At 39.0% G+C, this 22313-nt stretch overlaps 1 protein-coding gene across 10 annotated transcripts in view; it reads left to right on the forward strand.

Annotated features, from left to right (window-relative positions):
• Window positions 1-22313, forward strand: part of TPK1 (thiamin pyrophosphokinase 1) — a 314358-nt gene that overhangs the window by 164668 nt on the left and 127377 nt on the right. For all 10 annotated transcript variants that reach the window (XR_011149067.1, XM_069007750.1, XM_069007742.1 and 7 more), the window contains one exon: window positions 17351-17446. Coding sequence is in view for 9 of the 10 variants with exons in the window: in XM_069007750.1 (XP_068863851.1) it covers window positions 17351-17446 (96 nt within the window). In the remaining variant the exon portion in view is untranslated. The remainder of the gene's footprint in view (window positions 1-17350; window positions 17447-22313) is intronic.

Consider the following 22313-nt stretch of genomic DNA (forward strand, 5'->3'; position numbering starts at 1 on the left):
GAGGCACCACCATGGGAAACTCAGAAACATGGCTGGAAGGACACCTTTCAGCTGGAAGCCAGGACAGAGTATGACTTTCAATGATGGTTTGTTTTGCTTTGGTATGTAGCTGTCAACAAACGGGCTGGCCTTTGCCACAGTCTGGCTGGTGGGCTGAGGTACTGACACGGGGTGGATCCTGTCTGCTGCAGCCCTTGGCCAGAAGGCTTAGGCAGAAAAGCTAAATTAGGAAGAATAAAAATGGGCTGTTAGTGAGTAGGGAAAGGCCATCATTGGGAAGTATTACATAGGTTGCTACTTTCCTAACAATTTGTGTTTTATACTGCCTTTTTTCCTCTTCTGAGCTAGAAATCTAGGAAAGTGGTTAGTGAGTTAAAACACAGGGAATCAAATAATTGAATATTTGGAGCAGAAGAGGGAAAAGCAAAAGCTGGGTGGTGCAGCAAGAATATTCACTCGGATCATTTACTTCTGTCTGAGTCACTGGAAATTTCCAGGGCAATAGGGGGCTCAGTATGAAATAGCTATTAGTTTCACAGCTTTTAAAGAAAAGGAATTTGTGTAAGAGAAGCAGGCAGTATATCAGCCTTCTCAGAGATGGGCTGTACAGTGATTGGGAGCGCTTGCAGGACTCTTACTGAGAGGTATGTAAAAATAAGTATCTGAGGCAATAGTTCATTATTTATTCAAAGCAGGTGAGATACCATGAAAAATGAAGTGGAAGATGAATATGGAATGATGCAAATCTTGGTAGCAAATCCAGCTGTAGTGTTAAGGACTCATACTGCCTTTACTACTTGACTTTCTTGGTTATGTCCCCTGCTTTGCCAGCCCTAGGAAAGTCTGCACAGCAATGCCTTCCAGGGCATGTAACTATTGTCTGCTTATTGACTCCCAAATTCTTTATTTAAAAACACTGTTTCTAATCTTCCATGTCTTCAGAAAGAAGCAGCTGAATTCCTTGAAATATAGCTCTTTGGCCCTCAAGTCTAAGCCAGTCTTTCAAGGAATGCCTTTCATGGAAAGTCTTTCATGGATGCCTGCTGTCTCCCAGACTCGAACCTGCACCTTACATCACTGTTGGCTTAAATGTGACAGAATGGGAGCAGAATTACTGCACCCTCCTTTCAATGATCTGTACATAAAGAAAAGCTACTTTGTTAGTGTCTTGGGGTGACTTTATGATGTGCATCCCTTATTGCCTGCTCTACGCCCAGACATGAATCCTGTGCCTTTCTGTGCCTTTAAAACTGGGTCCAAGAGAAAGAAAAAAAAACAGGCGAACTCTTCAAAGTGGTTTTGTGTTGAAGGACACAGATACACACTCCCCTGCGTTGTGCCCAGCAGCTCTGCTTCTGTAGCAGGGAAGGGAGAGGCATTCTCCGGCTGGAGAAAATGGAATATATTCCTGAAGAAAAGGAAGATCTTGCTCTTAGTTATTCCAGCTCAGCAGGAGAAGGGCTCAGTTCAATGTTGCATCATGCAAAGCATAGGTGTTGGTTGAGTTCTGATTGCAGACCCTGGTGATGAAGGCAGGCGTTCAGAGTATGGCACAAGAATTTGATTTTCAGGATGAGTTACAAAAGATGTGGCTTGAAGTTGAACTTTACATGATGCAAGTGAAATAAAATCCTCATCTCTGTTTCTTGTGTCAATTTAATTTTTTTACAGAGATGCTTTTTTGAGAATACAAAACGAGGAGTTTGGGGGCTGAGAGCCCTATGCAACTACATCAAACATTCTAATGTTGGCTAATAACAGCAATCTGTCATACAAACATATCAAAATTGGCTGTGCTTCATTGGTGATGTTAATCAGACTGCATGGCAGTACCTTCTGTCACCAAAATGATTTACAGTAAGTGTGCAGATGTTATTTACAGTGACCTACTATTTCTTCTTACACATGATAATCCTGGCTCCTTTAAAAATGAGCTCTGTTCACCCTCAGCCAAATTATTAGGAACAAATAAGTCATTAATTAAAACATCTGGTACTATAGCACTGCCTGAGGTTTAATATTAGCTAAATGTTGGATGAGCTTTCTGAGAATAAAGGAAAATGCTCTACCGTCAGAAGAGATGTGTTGTGGTCTTTTGCAAAACACTGAACACAGTTTTTTCTTAATGCTATAGTCTTACCTAAATCTGTGGTTGATCTCTTCTACTTCCATTCTAACAATCTAACCAAATCTTCACTTGCTTAATCATAATTTGAATGAAGTGATCACAGTGGTTTTAGTTTTTTCCCAGTGAATCCATTAAAAACAATGTATTTTATGTTCCACTAAACTGCATTCAAATACCAATTTTAGTATTAGACTGCCACATTCAAAAAATACATCTGACTGAAAGCTGCTGATTTGAATTTCATTTGTATTACATGCACAAAAGTTGAAAAGAGTTGAAGTATCTAGGGAGTAGAAATACTGACCACATACAATGTCTGGAAATGTAACAATAATTTGTGGAGTTTACATCAAGAAGGTATTAAATAGCTGTCTTATTTTAGTTAGTAATAATATAGTTTAATCAAAAAAACTCAGCTTTTGCTTTAAATCTGCTGCCAAATAATTTACACTGTGTATCTCCAATGTGATTCATTCAAATGAAGAAATAACTATGTTGCATACTTCCTCTGTTGTGGTATTTTTATTTTTACTTGATGCAGCATGTAATTCTAGAGTGCTTAGTTTGTTAATTTCCAAAGGAAGGAAAAGCTTCTATGATAGCTAAAATGAGGAGGCAGAACAGATGACGACTGCTACCTTTTTAGACTAACTTCTTTTTGTAAAAGTCAGGGTAAAGAGACTAAATATTTAAAAAATTTTAGTGTAGGGAAAGCACAGATGCATGGCTCTGTCTTAAAAAATAGCAGAGAAGAGGGAGATGTTTGCCTTAAGTAGTTGTTTATCCGATTAGGAAGTGGCCACTCTACATGTATGTGCCATAGGTTGCCTCTGAGTGCTTATTCACTTATTTTCACAGTGCATGCCAGAAGTATTGATTTATTGCACACTTGCAGGACTGAGATAGACCAAAATTTGCAAGACTGAGATGGAGAGAGACCAGACCTTGGTGAACTGAGGTGAAAAGAGGCCAAAATCAAGCCTGACACCCACAGAAGGCTAGGAGCCATTTAGTGCCCAAATGTCACTGACTACTTGCCCAGGTCACACCACATTCTCATGGCAGCATGAGTGGCTGAACCCTTACTTGATCAATGTTGTGTCAGTGCCTTGATCTCAAGACAGTTTCTTTGTGAATGTTTTGGATGGGGATTATAAAGCTGCAGACTGCAAGGTGTCGTAGAAGTAGGGCATTGTCTACATAAGCTGTGTGTGGATGTCTACTAATTAGATATAGAATGAAAGGTGTTGGGTGAGTTTTTCCATGTATAAGGAAAAACTGTTAAGTGTCTGAATGTACTGTAATCTGTTGACATTTTAGAATATGATCTGCAGCTTGAAAGCAAAGCCTCTTAACAAATAATTTTTGTGGTCCAATTCAGGCATAGGATTGCCATTCTATTATATAAGGAAAAGCACAATGAGTTCCTGCAGAAAGGAAAGCAGCTCTAATGCCTTTTGTCAGTAGAGAAAGGCTGCTTTCTATATAGAAGGTATTGCTTGTGTATTTGCTATACCTTTGTGTTTTGTGTGGTTGCTAGGGATTTTAAAACATGAGTTTGAAGGAAGATTAGGAAAGAGATAGAGTGTAACTGGGCATCACATGGACTGAGGAGATACACTTATGTAATGCCTGTGTGCAAAGAGGGATATGGCTGAATAAAAGACTTTTTAGTAAATATCAGGAAAAATACCTAGAGAGATCAGTTGTGGTGGGGTACTTTTTTTTTTTTCTGTAAAGAAGTAAAACTTCTGAGGCTTTGAAAAATCTTTTAGTTAAACTGAACACAACACTTGAGAAAGAATGGAGAAAAACTTTCTCTTTAGACGTGTGGACAGGATAACTTAAAGGTTAGTTTAATCTCCATATTTTATCATCTGATTAGGGTATATATATTGCCTTCTCACAGCAAATCCAGCCCTGGAGAATGTTAGGAAGAGTTTTCCTTGCAACTGTCCTCACACCTTCAGAAGCATCTGACAAATATGTAACGGAATGGGATAAGGGGCTGTCTCTAATATTTATCACTGTTTAAGGCTGCTGTGCATGGAGAGCTTTTTGAATGGTAGAATAAGGTGTGGCATTGATTTGCTCATAGGGCTGTTCTGTGCCTGCCCAGTGTAGACATAACCTGCCTTGCAGTGAACTAGGTCAACCTTCCTAGTTCTGAACCAGCTAATTGGCCTTCCAGGAGCAGTGGCAGTATTTAGACCTGTTTAGACCCATCAGAGAAGACTGAGGCTTTCTGGTACAGCCTAGGCTGAGCTCTGTTGCCCACTAAAGCTTGGTTTGGTCCACAACAGTTTCCAGTCCCAGCACTGGCTATGGTAAAGACATAACCATTGTCTACAAACACCAGCTAGTAAAGGGACAAATACTCTGAAAACTTCAGAATTTGGGGGACTCTGTATCTTCATGTCTTGCTATCTCCATGTGGATCTGCTTCAAACTTATCATTCAGCCAAAATTTAGTGAAAATAATATGTTTGGAAGAATTGATTGAGCTAAAACAAAAATTTAAAATTGCCCCTTCAAAATGTGCACATATAGCCTTGCTAAGCTTCTGATGCATCTTCTCACAGCTTTTTGAAGCTGTAAGCTTGTCATGGTTTAGCATAGTTTTGTTTCTATCAGCCACGGAAGTGATTCTCTTGCAAAGACGTGCTTACAGCTTCCTGTCTGACCCGACAGAACCAATCAACTGGCTAGTTTAGATATTGACAAGTTTTTTAAGTCACTTAAGAAGCTTGACACGCCTCTGTGATCCACATTTAAGAATGAACAAACCCCAGGAGAGCTCTCTCTTGCTTCCAGCTTTTGGACAGGTAACCGGGGGGCCTGCGGTGCAGCCCAGCCGGGCCGGGCCCTGCTCAGCCCAGGCTGGCTGGGAGACAGCCATCCTGGAGCCGTGCGGCCCCGTTCCACCCGCAGCCCCTCCGTGCGGGCCAGCCCCACAGCCCTGCTCCATGCAGGCAGCACGGCCCGGCTCCCCCAGCCTCCAGTGCTGCTGAAGGTTCATCTGAGGCCTCTGCCCAGCAAAGATCCTGTGACCAACAGCGATAAGCGAATTCCAGCTGCAGGGCCCAGATGAGATTAACCCTTTTAGTGCTGGAAGTTTCCTCCAGAACAGATGAAGCCTGCAGACATCAATCCTCTCCCAGGTCAGAGGAAAGGGAAGGGTGAAGGCAAGTGAAGAAAACACCATAAAGACACCAAAGTCAGTGAAGAATGAAGAGCTGAAACCCTGAAAGAGGAGAAAGAGGAGATGCTTCAAGCCTAGAAGCTGACATTCTGTTGTAAAGCTATGGTGATGGACTATGATACATCAGAGTACCCATTGTAATTTCATGAAGCATGGGGGGTGGAGCATTCAAACTGCAATTGTGAGCAAAAGTACCTGTGCTGAAATAAGCAAATGTTGAAGTAGCTGTAATTTGATGAGAAGCTTGAACAGAGAAAAATTAAAGTGATGAGGACCCTTGCTCCCAGGGAAGGAGAAGACCTCTGTTCCTAGAGATGAAGATGCTTCCAGAGATGGGTGAAGAGAACCTTTGCTTCTGAAGAGCTCATCCTTAAAACGGTACCCCAGTAGCTCAAGATTGGATCCTCGAAAACAGTTGTGGGGAAAGCTGTAAGACAAGGGAAGAGACTTTTACATACGAGCAGAGAACCAACCCGGGCAGCTGTCTTGCTGTGACACTGAAGCCATGAGAGAATTGTTTCTTGTGGAGATGTATGACAGCATGAGCAAGAGAGACTCCTCTCCCTAAGTGAACTGAAAAAGATTATTATAGAGGTGGTAAACTGAAAATCTCAAGGGTTGTCTTTTTACATTGTCAGTGGGAGAAGGGAGAAAGGTGGGGGGGAGGAGAAGTGTTCTGAAGGTTTGGTCTAATTTTTTTTCTTTCTTTTAGGTCTGTTAATAAACTTCTTAGTATTCTTTTAAGTTTTGCCTGCTTTGCTTTCTCCTAATTTTTATCTCACAGAAGGAAAATAAGTAAGTAATGGATATTTTGAACCAAACCACTACAAAGCTTTTTTTAGATCTCTGATGGAAATGCACAAGCAGGTCTTGATATTTTTTTGCTTTTCTTTCTAACAGCAGTAGTTTAAAATAGAGTATGGGTAGAACAAAGGAAAGCAGAGTAGGAGAAGCTCCCAGATCCCTAGAGATGTTATTATGTGTTAGAGTAGTGCGTTACAGAAATTTTATACTGTGCCTTACTGTCTTGAGTACTGGTATCAGTGAGTGTTGGTCAGGTTCACTCAGCAATCGTGTTAGCCTGTGTAGCTGATGAGAAGGTCAAAGCACAGCTGGGTGTTCTGGAGCCTTATGCTTTGTCTAGGCAGTAGTCAAGGAAATGTCTTGCATCCTTGCATATTCCAGGTAGTCTGTTAGGCCAGTCTGCCCCTGTGTATGCACCCAGCTCCTTATGACACTTGCATTTCTGTTCTAGCACAATATGACACTCAGCTTTTTTGCTATATTCAGTTCCTGCAAACTAATTCCACAAAATTTGCACAGATGGCTGTGGCTTGCGTTTTGTATTATGAATATGCCCTGACAGTTCAATTGCCCTTTGTCGACAGAAGATGCAGGAGGCCAAATCCTGTTGTCAGTCATGTAGGGGAAGATCATGGGATCTGATTTTTCATATAGTTTCAGTTCAGTGTAATTCACTTTAGGAATAACCTAAAGCATTAATAAACATCAGTGGGACCCCTGTTTTCTGGAGATGAACATTCTGTTGTTCTCTGAATTATCCCTTTAATGAATAGCCTGTCCAGTGGACTGTGATCAATGCTCATGGGATGGTTAGTGGAGTGGGTTCTGAACAGACACCTGTTAGAACAAGAAGTTGACTCTATAGTGCCTTTGTAATGCTTGTACCTATTATGCTATGTTAGCTTGCTTTTGCCAGGGATCATAGCTATCTGTAAGAAGACCCAGAAGTGACACTTCAAAGATCACTGTTGCTATATAAAGCAAAGGAATATCCCACTAGGAGAGACCTAGGGTATACCAATGCAAGATCTTGTGCTGCAAAGCTCTGTATTACTTGCAGAGTAATTGCAGTTAGTTGGATGTATGTTATTTATTTTATTTGATGTCATATTTGTTACCTGTTAAAAGCTTGAAGCATGTCAAGTGTTATGGAAGTATTTTCAGTACAGTAAGCTTGGATTTTCTGATTTCTAGTTGAATAGTCCCCTGAGCAGTTGTTTATATTTCATGTGGAAAAGAGAGACGGGGGAAAAGCATATACAGCCCAGTTTCAAGGTATTCTCTGTTTTTAAACCTGCAACCTTTGCTTATTGAAAAGCAGGCCTTGAAGATAAAACTGGTGTCCAACTGAACAAGTAATCAAGTGCTCTCAGATCTAAGGATTGAATGTTTGTTCAGCAATTTCACTTTTCAATTGAGATTTGAAATCCTCCACAAATAAAAAGTGCAGCTACTGTGTGAATATGATGTGTGACCTGTTATTACTCAAGAATCGACCTCAGTTGTGTGGAAATATAGCAAATAGCCTGAATTTCACTTGGAAATGTGTTCATATTCAGTGGAACACTTGCTAGTGATGAAGTCAGAACTGCTCTGCTGGGCAGCGCTTTAATTTCCCAAGCTTTTCCCTATGTCTGTCAAAATGTCAGCATATCAATTATTTCTGTTCATTGCTCCCAGATAATTTGGTGATCTTTGATGGAAAAGGATTGTAAAGCTGAGTGGTGATTGTTGCTGCTGCTGTTGTTATTATAATTATTATTGTTATTTATTTTCATTGCTGTTAGCCTTGCAACATCATTTGTTAAAATACTGAACAATTTAATTTTATTTTGAGTTGTGAAACCTGTTTACACTGGTCTACATTAAGACTGGGCATTTTCAAAACCTATGCAGCCTTTCTAATTCTTGGAGCCATAAAATTCTCTTCAGTACAGAAGATATAGCTAAATGAATGGCAATATGCCTTTGAGTTTGGCACTCTTTGCAACATCATTACTTCTGATGTGAAGCTGTTGAGGTATGGCTAGGAATTTTCCTCCAATTAGTTCCCAAAAACAACATCTGTTTTATGTGTTCGTTTTCTGCCTGTAGTTAACATGGAGTATGTATGGATAACAACAAGTATTTGCTTCATTCTGCCTTACTGTTTCTGATATCCTGTAAATATGTAAGCAGGATGTAGACCGGGTGTAGCAGTGTGGGGAGATACCCAGTTTTCAGCAATGTAAAGCTCTTGCTTCTCTCAGGCACCAGCACATATTCAAAGTGTTATATAATCTGCCTGTCCTAGATGATCTGCCTGGAGAAAGCAAGAGAGATTTCTGTAAGTTTAAATTAGTCATTCCCTTCATTGGGAAGGAGAAATATGACTGGAAAGAAAAACTGGAGGAAGAGAGTACAGGCATATCATTTAAAATGTGGAACACAGAAGCAAACCTGCATTGTGCTGAGGGTTTGTATAGTCTGGCATTCTCCTTTTGATCCATATTAAATGATCCTGAAACAATGGGGCATTATAGACAGTGCATAAACTCTCCCCACAGAAAGTTTCTTCTATTCCTTGTGACATACAGCTCTTACACTGCGGCTGAGAGGTTTTAGAAACTGTCAGACAGAACAATAAGAAGGTAAAAAAAGAGTATTATCTAGTCACATACCTGCCAAGTTAGAACTTAAGACACAAATTAAAGGCAGGCAGCAGTTCATAAGAAAACTAACAAGCGGTGGGAAGTAATCAGTGTCTTACCTGAAGGATCAGTCTTGAGACTAATTTTGCTATTTTCATTAACATCCCAATACCAAAAAGCAAAAAAGACCTACTGAATTGTATTGATAACACAGTTTTTGGAGTTTTATCCACAATAAGAGGATATTTCTCCTTTCAATTTGCTGTATTCAAGTAATGAAAATCTTCAAATCCCTTTGTACTCATCTTGTACTTGTAGACAGAGTTGTGTAAAAATAACCTTAGCACACGTTTGGAGCTGGTCTCAATAAAATCTGTCCAGTAATCAATATTTAAAATGCGGTTCTACTCTCACAATCCAAATTCTTTTCAGAGCAGTTACATATCTCTGAAACTAAGGACATACTGGGAAATACTAGCTAAGGAAGAAAAATTCTGTTGCATAAAATCTGTCCAAATGCAAGAGAGGACTAGGTGTACTAGTCATATATATTTAAATAAGATTAATGATTAGAAATGCCTTGCAGGGAATTTTATGCCATCCAAGTTAACATCTCTGGCTATCTTCTGTGCATTTTTCACAGTCACAGTGCTCTTGGGTTCCTTGGCTGCTGGCAAAGGAACATGTTAAGATAGTGTTTAGGATGCCTAAAATTTGTCAGCCCAGATCTTTGAAAAAAACCCAGTACAAGCCTTGCTGTGTTGTCCTTGTTTTTCTTACCTTGAGATGTTCTTGAGAATTGGCAATTAGTCTGGAAACTGAAGTCGATTCAAATACAGTGTCTGCTTGTTAACTTTAGTTCTTCGGCGTGTCTGTCATCCTATGTGATAAAAAGCAAGAGTTCTTAACCTGAAGCCTTTTTAATTAAAAAAAAAAAAACAAAACAAAGCAAAACAAAAAACAAACAAAACCCCACCACCACAACAACAAAATCACAAAAGCCAAAATAAAAACCTGTTTGGTTACTGCAAATTAATTGGTGTGGGATATTTGAAATGTAGATGGCCTCTCTCATTCCCTTCCAGCTCAAATGGCTGAATTGCAAGGAATACTGCATGCTCTATTTCTTCAGCTTTGTGAGGCACAGATAGGATTTGTGGTTAAGGCAGCTTTTATCTTTCTTGCCTTATTTCAGAAGAGTGCTTGACTCTTATTTGCACCGGTGTGAGTGCCAAAGATGATTTTAGTATGTGTTTAAGTGTAATTACTTCATTTTTGAAAATGATACAGTTCTTTGTCTGGGTTCAAAGTGCATGTAAGTCAATAAAAAAGACTGGGGTCGACACAACTAGGTAGTGGCTCTTGCTGTCTACAGTCAGTGGCACATGCTTCCCTCCTGTTAGACCCTGGTGCAATTCCGCCACTCTGATTTCCCTTCCACGAGCTACCCTCATATTTTTGTAGATAAATGCACACAGAATGGCAATTCCTGTTTTCAAGTTATTTTCCAAGAAAAACAAGACACTGTAATCAGACCCATCACTAGATTAGGATCCAAAGGGCCTAAACATCTTGGTAGGCAAAAGCTTTTCACAGTGCTGATTACAGAGAGAGCCTGACCATCAATTAAAACTCCTCTCTCTGAACCTTTGTTTTTCAGACAAGGAAGGGCACATAAGGGAAATTTCAGAGAAGATCCAAAAATAGCAGGTGGCTGTCACTGCTCTACTATGCTGTTTTAATCATCAGATTGAAAAAATAACATGTTTGGGTTGCACAGGGATGTACAAAAGTAGGTCTACTGTTTAAATGCCAGAAATGGGTATGGAGAGATATGAGTTTAATATGAGACTGTAACTCCTGACAGACCTTTCTCACGCAACACTCTTACTTTTCTGCTTGGTTATTTAAAAGTTTAAAAATATGTTAGTGGCCTTCTGATAAAGGTGTTGCAGTGATGTGTGTATTACTGCACTTTCTGACCTGTGAGTATTTGTTTGCTTTCATTTACCAAAGTTAATACATCAGAAGAAGAATTTGCTCCAGTACAGATAAATACTAGGAGTTTTTCCAGCAAATGGAACATTAATTGTGCTGTTTGGTTTTTGTTTGCTTGTAGGATTTGTTGGTTTATTTTTTTTTTTTAATTTGTAGCAGGGGAGCAGATTGCTTGCATTTGATTTTTTAGATTTAAAAACATTTGGATTTCACTTTCTAGTATCTAATAGCTGGCAAAGAAGGTGTGCTGGCTCTCTTTGGTATTGGTCTGATACCAACTCAACAGACTCATATTTTGTTCATTTTAAGTAGTTGCTATTTCATGTACAATAGACTTTTCTTTTGAAAGGAGGCAACCTAATTAATGCAGACGAACTCTTTCATTGCTATTATCTCAACATAAAATGTATGATTAAAAAAAAAATCCTCCACCAGAAGCCACATGCTGCCTCATTAAAAACAAAAACAGGAAACATTTTATTTACTGTGAAAAGATCATATCAAAATAGAAATTGGGGGAGGAAGGAGAGGTTGCAGCTGTTGCAGTCAGTTTCAACTCCAGAGCTCTTTTTTGTTTGTTTGTTTGTTTGTTTTAAATGCTTGTCAAATTTGACAAGTTCATGTAGCTTCTGGGTTGTGGAACTGTGCATATGTTTACATATATTTACTGGTTTTGTTTCCTGCCACCAGATAGTATTTGTTTAATAAATCAAGTGATGTTATATAAGATGAAAAGTGATGGTCAAGCTTGAACATTCTTGGTTTGCTTTTCAGTAATGGAGCTTTCACCCAAGTGTAAATTTCAGTTATTTGGCTTTCAGAGCATATGCTTCAACATGATTAATAAATTATTTTAGTCCTTCTGAATGGCACCATCACTTAACGTGCAATTGGATGAGTGAAAAACATCATTAACCCTAGAACTGAGGGCCAAGCAATCCGTACAGTATTAGCTTTGTACTGATGCCAGACAGTCACCCAAATTTGAGTCCAAAATTTAAAAGAAAATTAATTTTACTTAATTAAGTATTTTGGCTATTTAAATATCAAAAATAATTTTCACCAATTGCACATACTTGGTTTGTTCTCCACTTCAAAAGTGAAAAGACAATTCATACAATTAAACTGAGTTAAAGAGAAGCTGTTCAACATTTTTATTCAACAGTATTTGAAGTTCCCAAAAGAAGTCAGTGAACTTAACTGCTTTGCCTTCCTTACTTGCATCCTACTCCCCAAATGCAAAAGGCTTCAATTCACTAATTTCCTGCTGGTTGTAATTCATAGAGATAAGCCAGCCATGCCATCATACTAAATCAATCACCAGCAACTTGCCGCCTGTAGGAAATCTATGCAGCTCTTATGGCTGTAAGTAGCTCAAGTTGGAGGTTCTTGTTCTGTCTGTCTCTCTACAATCCTGTATCTTTAAACATTTTCAGAAGCCTCCTGTGACATTCTAGCCTGCCTCGTCTTTATCCCATGCTAGACTTGGTTTCGATTCTGGTAGAGGTGTTTTGGATCAGCTGTGGAATACTGGGTCAACAGTAAAAATGACCATTGTCTGTGTTTCTGCCATCTCTGCAAACAAATTTTCCCCAACTGCTTTTTTTTTCTTTCTGATACTGATTGAATGCTCTGGCCTCACAAAACCACCTTCCTATTACAGACAAGGCAGTAGAACATAATGTCTGTCATCTGTTAAACTTGTAGGGTTGTGCATCTACATGTATTATCTTCTTTGCTAGGCCTGGTCGAAGACCTGCAATCCATTTCTGTTCATCTTTCTGTATACAGAGCAGTACTTTGCTTCAATCCATGTATGCTTTTTCCTAGAGCTGTTTTTCAGTATCAATTGCCTTGAGTCCAATTCAGAATGTAAATGCTTGTCTGCTTCACATTTGCATATGAAAATGTTGGGGAGGTCAAAACTTTCATGTGGCTGCAGCTAGTGTATGAGGAATGTGAAGGTTGGAGTTATTCTCTGAGAGGGCAAAAGAGGAAGAGGATATCAGAGGGGCCAAACTAAATTCCCTGTGGCGAGAAATTTACATTAAAAGGAAGAGAGAACTGAGAACCCTCTGCCTCCTTGCTCTTAAATGACGTCTTCAGGCTCTCAGAGGTGGAAATACTGCATGCCAATATTGTACAAGTGAGGGAAATATATTTTAGGGAAGTCTAGAACACATGACATGTGAGAAAAGGCGGATGTAAACTGTCTTGTTCAAACCTCCAGAAGAAAAGGTGAGCAGCAGATCATATTGGTGTCTTAAACTTCCTAAAGAGAGGGCAGAGAGAAAACAGAAAGAGATTCTTCCTTGAGATAGGAAAAGAAGCAACAACCACGATTTGTAATACAAGAGATCCCAGTTTGACACTGGGAAAGAAAATTCCACAATAGTGGTCAAGCACTGGAAGAGGTTGCCCAGGGAAGTGGCATCTCCATCCTGAGAGATGTGACTCCCTTTCCAGCTAAACCTGGACTGGAAAGGGCCTTGACAAACCTGAGCAAATCTAACATACTCTTAGCAAGAGAATTGGACCAGCAGACTTTGAAAAGTCCTTCCCAAATGAAATAGTTCTGAGAATCTATAGCTCTTAACTCTGTTGGTTAGTGAAATATTAGGATAAAGTGGGTACATTACTGTTTGTGCAGGTGAAGTCTGTGGGAAGGAGAGTGTTTAGAGATAACATTTAATTTATATAGGTTTCTTAAAATTTATTATTCTATGCTGTGATTTTGAGAGGCTCTACAGGCTGTCTCCTTTCTCCTCTTTTTGCTTGGGAATGCATGCCATTAACACTATACATAAGCGCATCTGTTTGAGATTGATAGCTCAAAATTGAGCTTCTCTGCTCAGGAATTGTTAAAGGACTGAACTGAATGTCACCAGTGCACCCACTGAGCACAGCCAGACACAGGCTTCAAAAGATAGTCTCAAATGGTTTGCCATAGGAAGATCTGGGAGACAGAGTACACATTAGGATATTTTATGTATTCTGTTTTAATTATGTTCTCATGCTCAGAAAGATTACAGAAAGAAAAAATATTACATTCTCTTAATAAAAGGTTAAGAAGAACATGGAAGAATAGGCAACTACACATTGCTTTCTGCAAACACAGAACATGCTGTGATGTGTAACATTTCTAAAAATGGAAGAAATGCTGAGATGTTCAGATTGACATTTCAGTGCCTGTCTAAATTTAGTGTCTGTCTGAAATATAGGGTTCAATAATCTGATTACATGTGTCTGACACACTCCTCCTTCTTTAACAATGTGGCTCCCATAGCTGCTATAATAAGACAGAACAGCGAAAGCCTCATACTCTGTGCCTCATCCTATCATTCAGCAAAGCTATATCGTCATCAGATGCAATCTATTGTTTTCTTTCCTGCTGTGTGGTATTGATTTTTCTAACCTTTCCTAATGTTAAATTTGTTTGGCTTTTTAACTTTCTTACCAAAGGTTAATGTTATTAAGTTGAGCAGGTATCTATAAACTACAAGTGTTATTGCCTATCTTGCCATTGTTATACTGTCCTTTCATTAAACTCTGACTGCATTGGATAGCTCTGTCTTGAAGATTTTTGTCATTCCAGAATAATGTGGTTGAAAAGAACTGCATTACAATTGTCATCCAATTCTGTGGCATAAAATATTGCACTTGATATGTCAGGAGCAACAGATTTATCTGAGGCTCTTATACCATCAGTGAACATGAATTGCACAGACATTAATTTCAGCAAGGCTGTAAAGAGGATGCAGGAAGATTCCAGTTTTGCTGCTTGTCCCCTCCCCCAGTTCAGTCTGACCATGCCAGTCTCTTTGACATTGTGGCAAAAGGAGCAGTACTTAAATCTCTGCCAATTCTACAGCTGGTTATCTGTTTGATGTGGAAAGAGAATGAGAAATCACAGTTTATTTTGAAGAAAGTGGTGGCTTTAATGGTAGTACTCTATCAGCATTTTTTGGTATGATGATCTACAGCAGTACTTGTGTAAAGCATTAAAGGTACAGGCAGTGATTAAGCAGTTCCAGGCACTTAGGAGCCCCAGTACCCTCTTTCTGTACTCACAGGTACAGTAAGCTGCCTTTAATGAACCGTGTGTTTGACATCCCATTCACATATTTACATTGCATTCTAGTGATATGTGTTTGAGGCCTTTTATTGTGAATATGCACAAAAGACAGTAGCAGGGCTGAACATATGTTGTCTATGTGCGGTGCATCACAGTTTTCTTCTGGAGCTATGCTAAATGACCTTCAGTGCTCTCCAATCACCATGCTAATGTTATCGTGCCTTGGTAGTACCTTGCACTTCCTCTAGAATAATTTTTTGTCAAAGAACATCCTGAGAAGCTAGGCAAGAATTAAACTCAAATAAATGTTTCTAATAGTAGCATAAAATAATAAATTATAATTTGTTATCTTAACATAGATCATCATTAAAAAAATAAAAATAAAAACCCTGACACCTTGATCTTCCCTGTGTGGAAAGTAGAATTGCAGCCTACCTTCTGCTGACAAACCTGCCTGTTCAAGAAGATCAGGCTTGTTAATGACTGCAGGAAGGAGTATATCAAAGTACTGAGGGAAAGTGGGGGTTAAATTTTCATTTATAAATTGGCACCTATAAACCACTTACTTCTGCCAATGCTGTGAAGACAAGGAATGGCCCTGGCAACAGATAAAAGGCTTGACTTCTCTACTGCTAATTTAAGAGCCAGCAACTGAGGTTGTGTCTTCTCCCATACTCAGCAGTAGCTGTCCCAACCACTGATTTAGTCTTCATCTGTCGTGTTCTCAAGCTGCTCAGAGGCTGTCTGAGAAAGACTGAGGAGGTCCTGTCTGCTCACAGTTTCTCACAGCTTGGTCTCTCTTCCCACTATCGGTGCTGATATCAACACTGTCTGAGAGCACCCCATCCTTAGTGAATGAGACACCTTTGCATTTAGAGTGGCTTTGATAAACAAGTTCCCTTCAGTAGTTTTCAGATCTGACTGTGAGCTTTTCTGAGTGGGACTGAACAACCCTGTACCTTTCCTGGGCTCACTGGGTGTCTCTGACTGGTGTTGCCAAATTCACATGTTCATTGCAGGCTCCAGATGGCCTGTGTCACTTCTCCTCCTGCCAATTTTACGTTTCGGCCTTTCCTAGAGAAGAGTGGATATATGGCAGCTCTTCAAAGAGTTTCGTGCTTAGCACTGAGTGCAGAACCCAACTACCTTTTCCCTCACCTCTTTGCAGGGGAAGCAGCATCACTTCTGCAACAGAGATCTCTGATTACATGTGCTGTTGCAGCTACATGATCCTTCATCTTGGAAAGCCTATTATTACTACTTGAAAAAATATTTCAGGTCTCAGAAAGGCTGCTACTTTTGACCAGTTTTCTTTCAGAAGTTTTGGAGGTGAGAAGTATAATAGAAAAACATGTTATTATCTTCCCTCTTTTCTCTTCTACTTCATCCAAATTCCCTACTGTCTGATGACTCTGTTTGGTTTTATATGCATTCTGGCTGTGTGGGGAAGCATTTCAGTGGTAGTGTATGTCTTCCTATTGGGGGCTTGTTACTTTGTTGCATGCAATTCAGTATACTTCATGCCTTCACTAATCTGGGAAGTTTTGTCTACTGTACCTTTATTTTTACCTCCAAGGTAAAGGCAACTTTAACATTTTTATGTTGGCTTTGTTGTTTGGGTTTTTTTCTCATGTAGCAGAGTAATGTACTTTATATACAGAGGCACACATACAAAGATTCTGTATTCTGAATGCTTTTCTCTTATCAGTTGTTATTGTGTATAGCAGAAACATAAAATCTGTCAAGTAAGACAAAGGTAGGAGGCTTTTAAGGGGACCTTGAAGTGGTAGGAGAGGGAACTTCTAAATCTAATGTGTATGATTCTTATTTTAATTCACAATGCTGTATTGGGTATCTTTTATTCTTTCAACCTCTTTGAATAGTGACTTTATGCGGTAGATACACTTCACTTTTCCTTACTCAGCTTTTTATCAGAGGTTTAGGAATTGCTTTAGCTCTCAGTTAAGAAATCTGAACTCCTGCTCTTCTCTAACATGTTCAAGCCATAATACCCCACTGAAAGGAAGTTGTTGTTGGATCACTTTAAATTAACTGCAGTACAACTGCACTGTTTCTGGGATGCTTGAACACTTTTGGATGCTCACATTTATACAGGTTTGAATGTATGTAGCAGAGACATAGTAAGTGCAGCACCAGAGAGGACAGTCATTTTCCTGAAAGTTACTGATCACCCAGGGCTCACTACAGCAGAACTTGTCCATCCAGCAGACCATTGTAAAACATGCTTATCCAAACTCACAAATGTACTCAATGGGCTTTGAATATATACTCCTGGACCTATCAAACTGCTGGTTCATAGTAACTAGTTCAGCTGGGACCTACAGACTTTGGGCTCTGTAAGGGTCTTTTACTTAATCCTGCATCTCCATGCAGAGACTCTGAGTGGTTGTCTGCAGTTAATTTCACCAAAGACATCATTAGTTCTCAAAATTAAAAAATTACTGACTTTTTTTTCTTTCTTCTCTCTCTCTGTTTTGTTGCTTCTTCACTAGGGATGTGAGTTAATTGAGACCATGGATCAGGACCTCACAGATTTCACAAAGTGCCTTCAAATACTCCAGAAGAAGATAGAGAAGAAGGGCCTCCAGGTAAAGACAACATATCTTTTTTTCTCTGTTTCTTAGAAGTTACTCTTTTTCTCATTATATTTAGGTTTATCTTTTAAGTTTGCACTGAAATGAAACTATTTTCAGTAGCCTTGACATTCTGCAGTTTTGCCATAATTTAGTGCACACCTTGTAAGCATTGATGCTTCTGCTAAAAGGAATTACAAAGTGTGTCGATGAACAAGTGTTGGCTTTCTTAGAAGGCAGCTTGTATTGATTTCTGTTAATGAACTACCCAAAGTGCAGAAGAGCTGTTGTGGCTGGTGTTAAAAGCAAGAATCCCACTTCAGCACCCAAATATATTTTCAAGTCTTGACACACTAAGCCTTGATGTTCATCCCCTTTCTCTCCCCTTCCAAAGGTGAAATGGAGAGGGTAAATCTTATCCTACCAACATTTCAAATGGTAGGCAATACCTCCTTCTGCAAAATGTTCCCCTGGAAGCAAAGGGAGATTTTGCAGAGCAACCAGTGCACTAAACTTAAAAGAAGCCATATGGAGTTGTCCAGCTCATTTCATTGGAAAGACAAGGGAGGCAACATTCCCTCTCCCCTTCCACAGTTTCATTTCGGAGGCCCACTTGTTTTGTCTCTGAGATGCACAGTTAAAACTCCTTGGAAATTTCAAATGTAATGAGTCGGCAGCAGATGGCGGTCCTGGGATTGCTGCCCTCTCCTCCCCATGGAGCAGTCATTCCTAAGAGCTGACCTCTCTCTTCTGTATGAGTGAAGAGAGGGACCAGCTGCTGCATCCCTTACCCACAGTGAGGACAAGAGGCGTGTAAGAAAATTAAAACAGCACAACATGGAAAGAGATGTGTAAACCTCCTCTTTTCCCATTTTCATTGTAGCAAGATAAGAAAGTTGCCTGCTTTCCTGAGATCACTGTACTCCAACAAAGCAGCAAGGGGTAGAAATGCCAGTACCCTTCTCTCCTTCTTCACTTCTCACTCCAGGCTGATAAAAAAATCAACCAGTTTCTGCTTAAGCTGTTTTAAAATTTCTTGTTCTTCTAAAGAAAATAAATGTCCACAGGACACTTTGCAGTGCTGTTGCACAATGCCCATCTGCAATTGCGTCTCAATACAATGCTGGTGTTCATCAGAGTGCAGGATACTTTCACCATACACTTATCTGTCTGGCTGTGAGCCAGGAAACTCTTTGTACAACGGGTTGTTTTCTTTCCCCCTATAATTTGTCATCACAAGAGCTCAGAGGGGTGTCTTTCCATCTAGGACAGTAATGATAATGAGTGCCATTGGAATAGATGAGCCACCTATGCCTAGGATTTGTTTTGAATATGGCAAGTAAGGTGCTTTCCTCTTAATAGAAATGCCCTTACAATTAAGAAGTACATAAATGTTTCCTGGATTCAGTTCATTATCCAATCCCAGCTATTGCTAGAAAGGGAGTTTTTTTAAGCTATTACAAGAGGTTTTATAATGAATAATCAATGTGTGGTTAAAATAAGAGCAATGGGAACATGACAGCTACAACAGGTGTGTTTCAACAATAAGTAGTCTATTTGTAAAAGTTTGAGATCTGTGATCACTCTCACAGTAAAGCCGTGTTAAGTTGGTAAAGGATACCACATTGTAATTTTTGAGGGTATTTTGTAAAGTACAAGCCTGAATATAATTTCAGTACTTGTGTAACATTCATATCAATACACTAAACCTAAGATTTCAGTTCAGTTATAATTTTATGCTGTTACATGTAAGAGATGTGCTTTAAATACAATCTGAGTTTTTCAGAGCTGCAAGAAGTAGCACAGATAAATTTTCTAGAACTAGGCACCATGTTCATTAAATCCTAGCTGCTTCTTGTTTGCTGTGCCTGTTCCATAAGACATAATAAGGTGCTATCAGCTGATTCATGCACAGTATATCGATAAAGCATCATGCATTTCTACTTTTGGTCTTCTGCATTCTCTGATGTAAGAAATTTGAAGAAGTCATTGACTTCACTTAGGGAGATAATATGGAAAACTTAAGCAATTGTAAGACAAAACTATCACAACTCTATAGCTTACCAGTTCGGTTTCTAATTTTCCCTTTGTTCAGAAGCATTGGATATAATTCTTTAGTAAGAGGTTTGGTGGTTCTTCAGAATGCCCTGATAAAGCAGAGAATAGCTTGATGTCTGGTCCCCAAAAGACACAGAAATTTTGAGTGCTTGCAAAATACACTGTCCTTGGTTTATGGATACAACCTCTTGGCTCTTCCGAAATTCTCTTTAAATACCTAAACTTGCAATTAATTTAGGTTTCTTTATGGGTAACATTCTGCCATAAAAATGTCAAGTGGTAAGACAACAGACTCTTCCAGCCGTAGACCTAAAATCTTTGAGGAGAATTCAAATTTTTTCAGAGAAGAAAGCTGCCATTGAATTCTGTGGTCACCTGAGAGGTACATACAGCTGAGAAGAAGAGGAGGTCCAGGGTCTGAAAACCAAAAGCGGATAAAGAAGGGGTTCTTCATCTGCATTTGTGTTTTTTGACCTGAAGGACAAACTTGCATGTCACAAAGTAGAGTTCTTTTTCTTCTGTAAAATATCACAAAAGCTTTCCTTTTGACTGAGAGTATTAACGAGGTGGAATATGTCTTCCTGGTGCCAGAGAAAATATGTATGCCTCCAGCTTTGATTTTTCCCTACTCTATCTAAAGCACTTGTCAAAAAGGAATAAGACAAAGAGACACTACAAGTTTGTTTTCCCATGATTTATAGTTGGAAGTTACGAAACAAGGAGAGTACCTCTTTAGTATCTTTAAAAAATTGATGCCACAGTCATGCTGTGTTTGCTGCTATTTCTGGGTAGCAATACGTTAAGATGGGAAGTTAATTGCATTCAATGTATACCATGGATCTGCAATCCTTCAAGGTATTTGTCTGGATGAAATTCAAGTGTGAGTTGCTGAGGTATTTAAAACAGGTGTCCCTCCATTGGTCCGAGAATAAGTTATCATCTATCTGCTATACTGAATGGAAAAAATTTCTGCTCTGATTTATCAGTCACCTCTGTGGAAGTTCTATGTCAAGGAGGTTTTTGAGTTCACATGAACATATGGGGGCAATATTTTGTTCCAAAGGGATTCAGTTTGTGTAATTTACATTGCATGTCTCTGCGCCTTTATCCTCCTTCTTTTCTTTCTTCCTGCTCTTCCAAATAGCTTTTGAACAAATAACTTTTGAACAGAGGAATAACATATTGAAAGATAATCATGTCAAACAGCTTTCTTGGAGGTCAGCTGAGGGAGAATGCAGGTGAGGTAGACTGTGTCCCTACTTAGAAAGAAGGATGCAAAAAAGCTTAGATTTTACTGGTAGTTAGTTTGAGAAGAATCTTAGAAATGTCTTTACCTCAAGGAAATATGCAGCTAGAGTTGATGGTCAGCTGAGACACAAATCTGGGAGAAAAAAACACCTTGTTTGTTCTTGAACTCCTTGTTCAATATAAAGAGCAGTAATTCTGTCTTCTAGAATAATTAGCCAAATTCATGACTGCTTTTTCCTTATTTCTCAAATAAATACTCTTAGAATAGTTTCTGAGTCCTCAGGGTAATTAATTTCTGATTTACGTTGCGTATTTCAGTTGCATAGCCTAGTCATGCAGAAAGCAGCATTGTGGTCATTTTGTGAGATCTAAGTCACCTAATTATATGCATTTGTAATTACATACTGCAGTGAATTTTAGAAAAAGCAGTACCCTTTATATGTGCAAGCTAGAATCAGTCTTAATCTTTCCTCTTCACAGCCCTAATTAATTTGTGAATTGCATTCTATTGGATGGGTGCAGCAGTGAAGTACCACCAAGAGAATCTGACTCCTGAAGTTTCTTTCCAACCTAAAGGCTGTTAGATATTTCTCTTTCTCTTTCTGCATGTCTGTGAGTATGCAAGCACACACATGCAAGTATGTATATAAATGCACACCTTTTCTGGCAGTGTTCCTTCCTGGCCCTAATTGGTGCTTTTTAAATGTCTTAATAACTCTGTCTTTATTGCTGCTGTTTGTGTCTTTCACATTGTTTATGGTCTATTAGTTGTGCACATTTTGCTTTACTGCTTTAATCACTATTTTATTCATTCTGTAGTTATGTGAGTACTTTCCTTTCTTCATTACAAGACCTTCAAATAAACTTACTTCTTTCTGGTACTACTTTCTGTTCTTAATTTTCTCTCATCTTAACATAAGCGATTTCAAGTGGAACTGACAAAATTATAGTCGAGCTTACAATATCATTTATTCAGGGATCAACAGATCCTGCATTAGAAGTGTATGCTGTTATCTTTGATTTGCAGATTGGAAAGCTGAAGTACAGAAGCAATTTGTCCACAGTCTCCCAGCATAGTAGTGGTATAGCTGGGAATGATCCTCCAATTCCCAATATTCATCAAATGTTCTTTCAATAACAGCATCTCTGGTCTCACTCACAGACAGTTTGTAGCAGCTCATGCCAGTGCTGAAAGTGCCAGAGAACTGAAAGTGTTTATCAATTTTGCAGCTCCAAGAAGAATACTCATAATATAAAGGTAGATTTAAGCCATTATCTTTATCTCAGAGTTACAAACTCTGCTTTTCTTAACTGTTTCATCTAAAATACCATTTAGTCTTAAAACTAAGCTCTGGGACTTTTCATTTAGCTTTATTATCTTTTCTGCTTTAAAAAAAGTTAAAGCAGCTCATTTGGTTATATGGGCTGAAGATATAAAAAATGAGTTTTATTGAAACTTACATGCCTTTTAGTGGTTTAATGTTAGTGTGTTTAAATTGATAAAAGCACCAGTGTCAATATGAAAAAGAGAAAATATCCAAACCAACTCTTCCTAAAAACCCTTGGCAATAAAGGG

This window comes from Aphelocoma coerulescens, chromosome 2, assembly GCF_041296385.1.
Source record: "Aphelocoma coerulescens isolate FSJ_1873_10779 chromosome 2, UR_Acoe_1.0, whole genome shotgun sequence".
Classification (NCBI taxonomy): domain Eukaryota; kingdom Metazoa; phylum Chordata; class Aves; order Passeriformes; family Corvidae; genus Aphelocoma; species Aphelocoma coerulescens.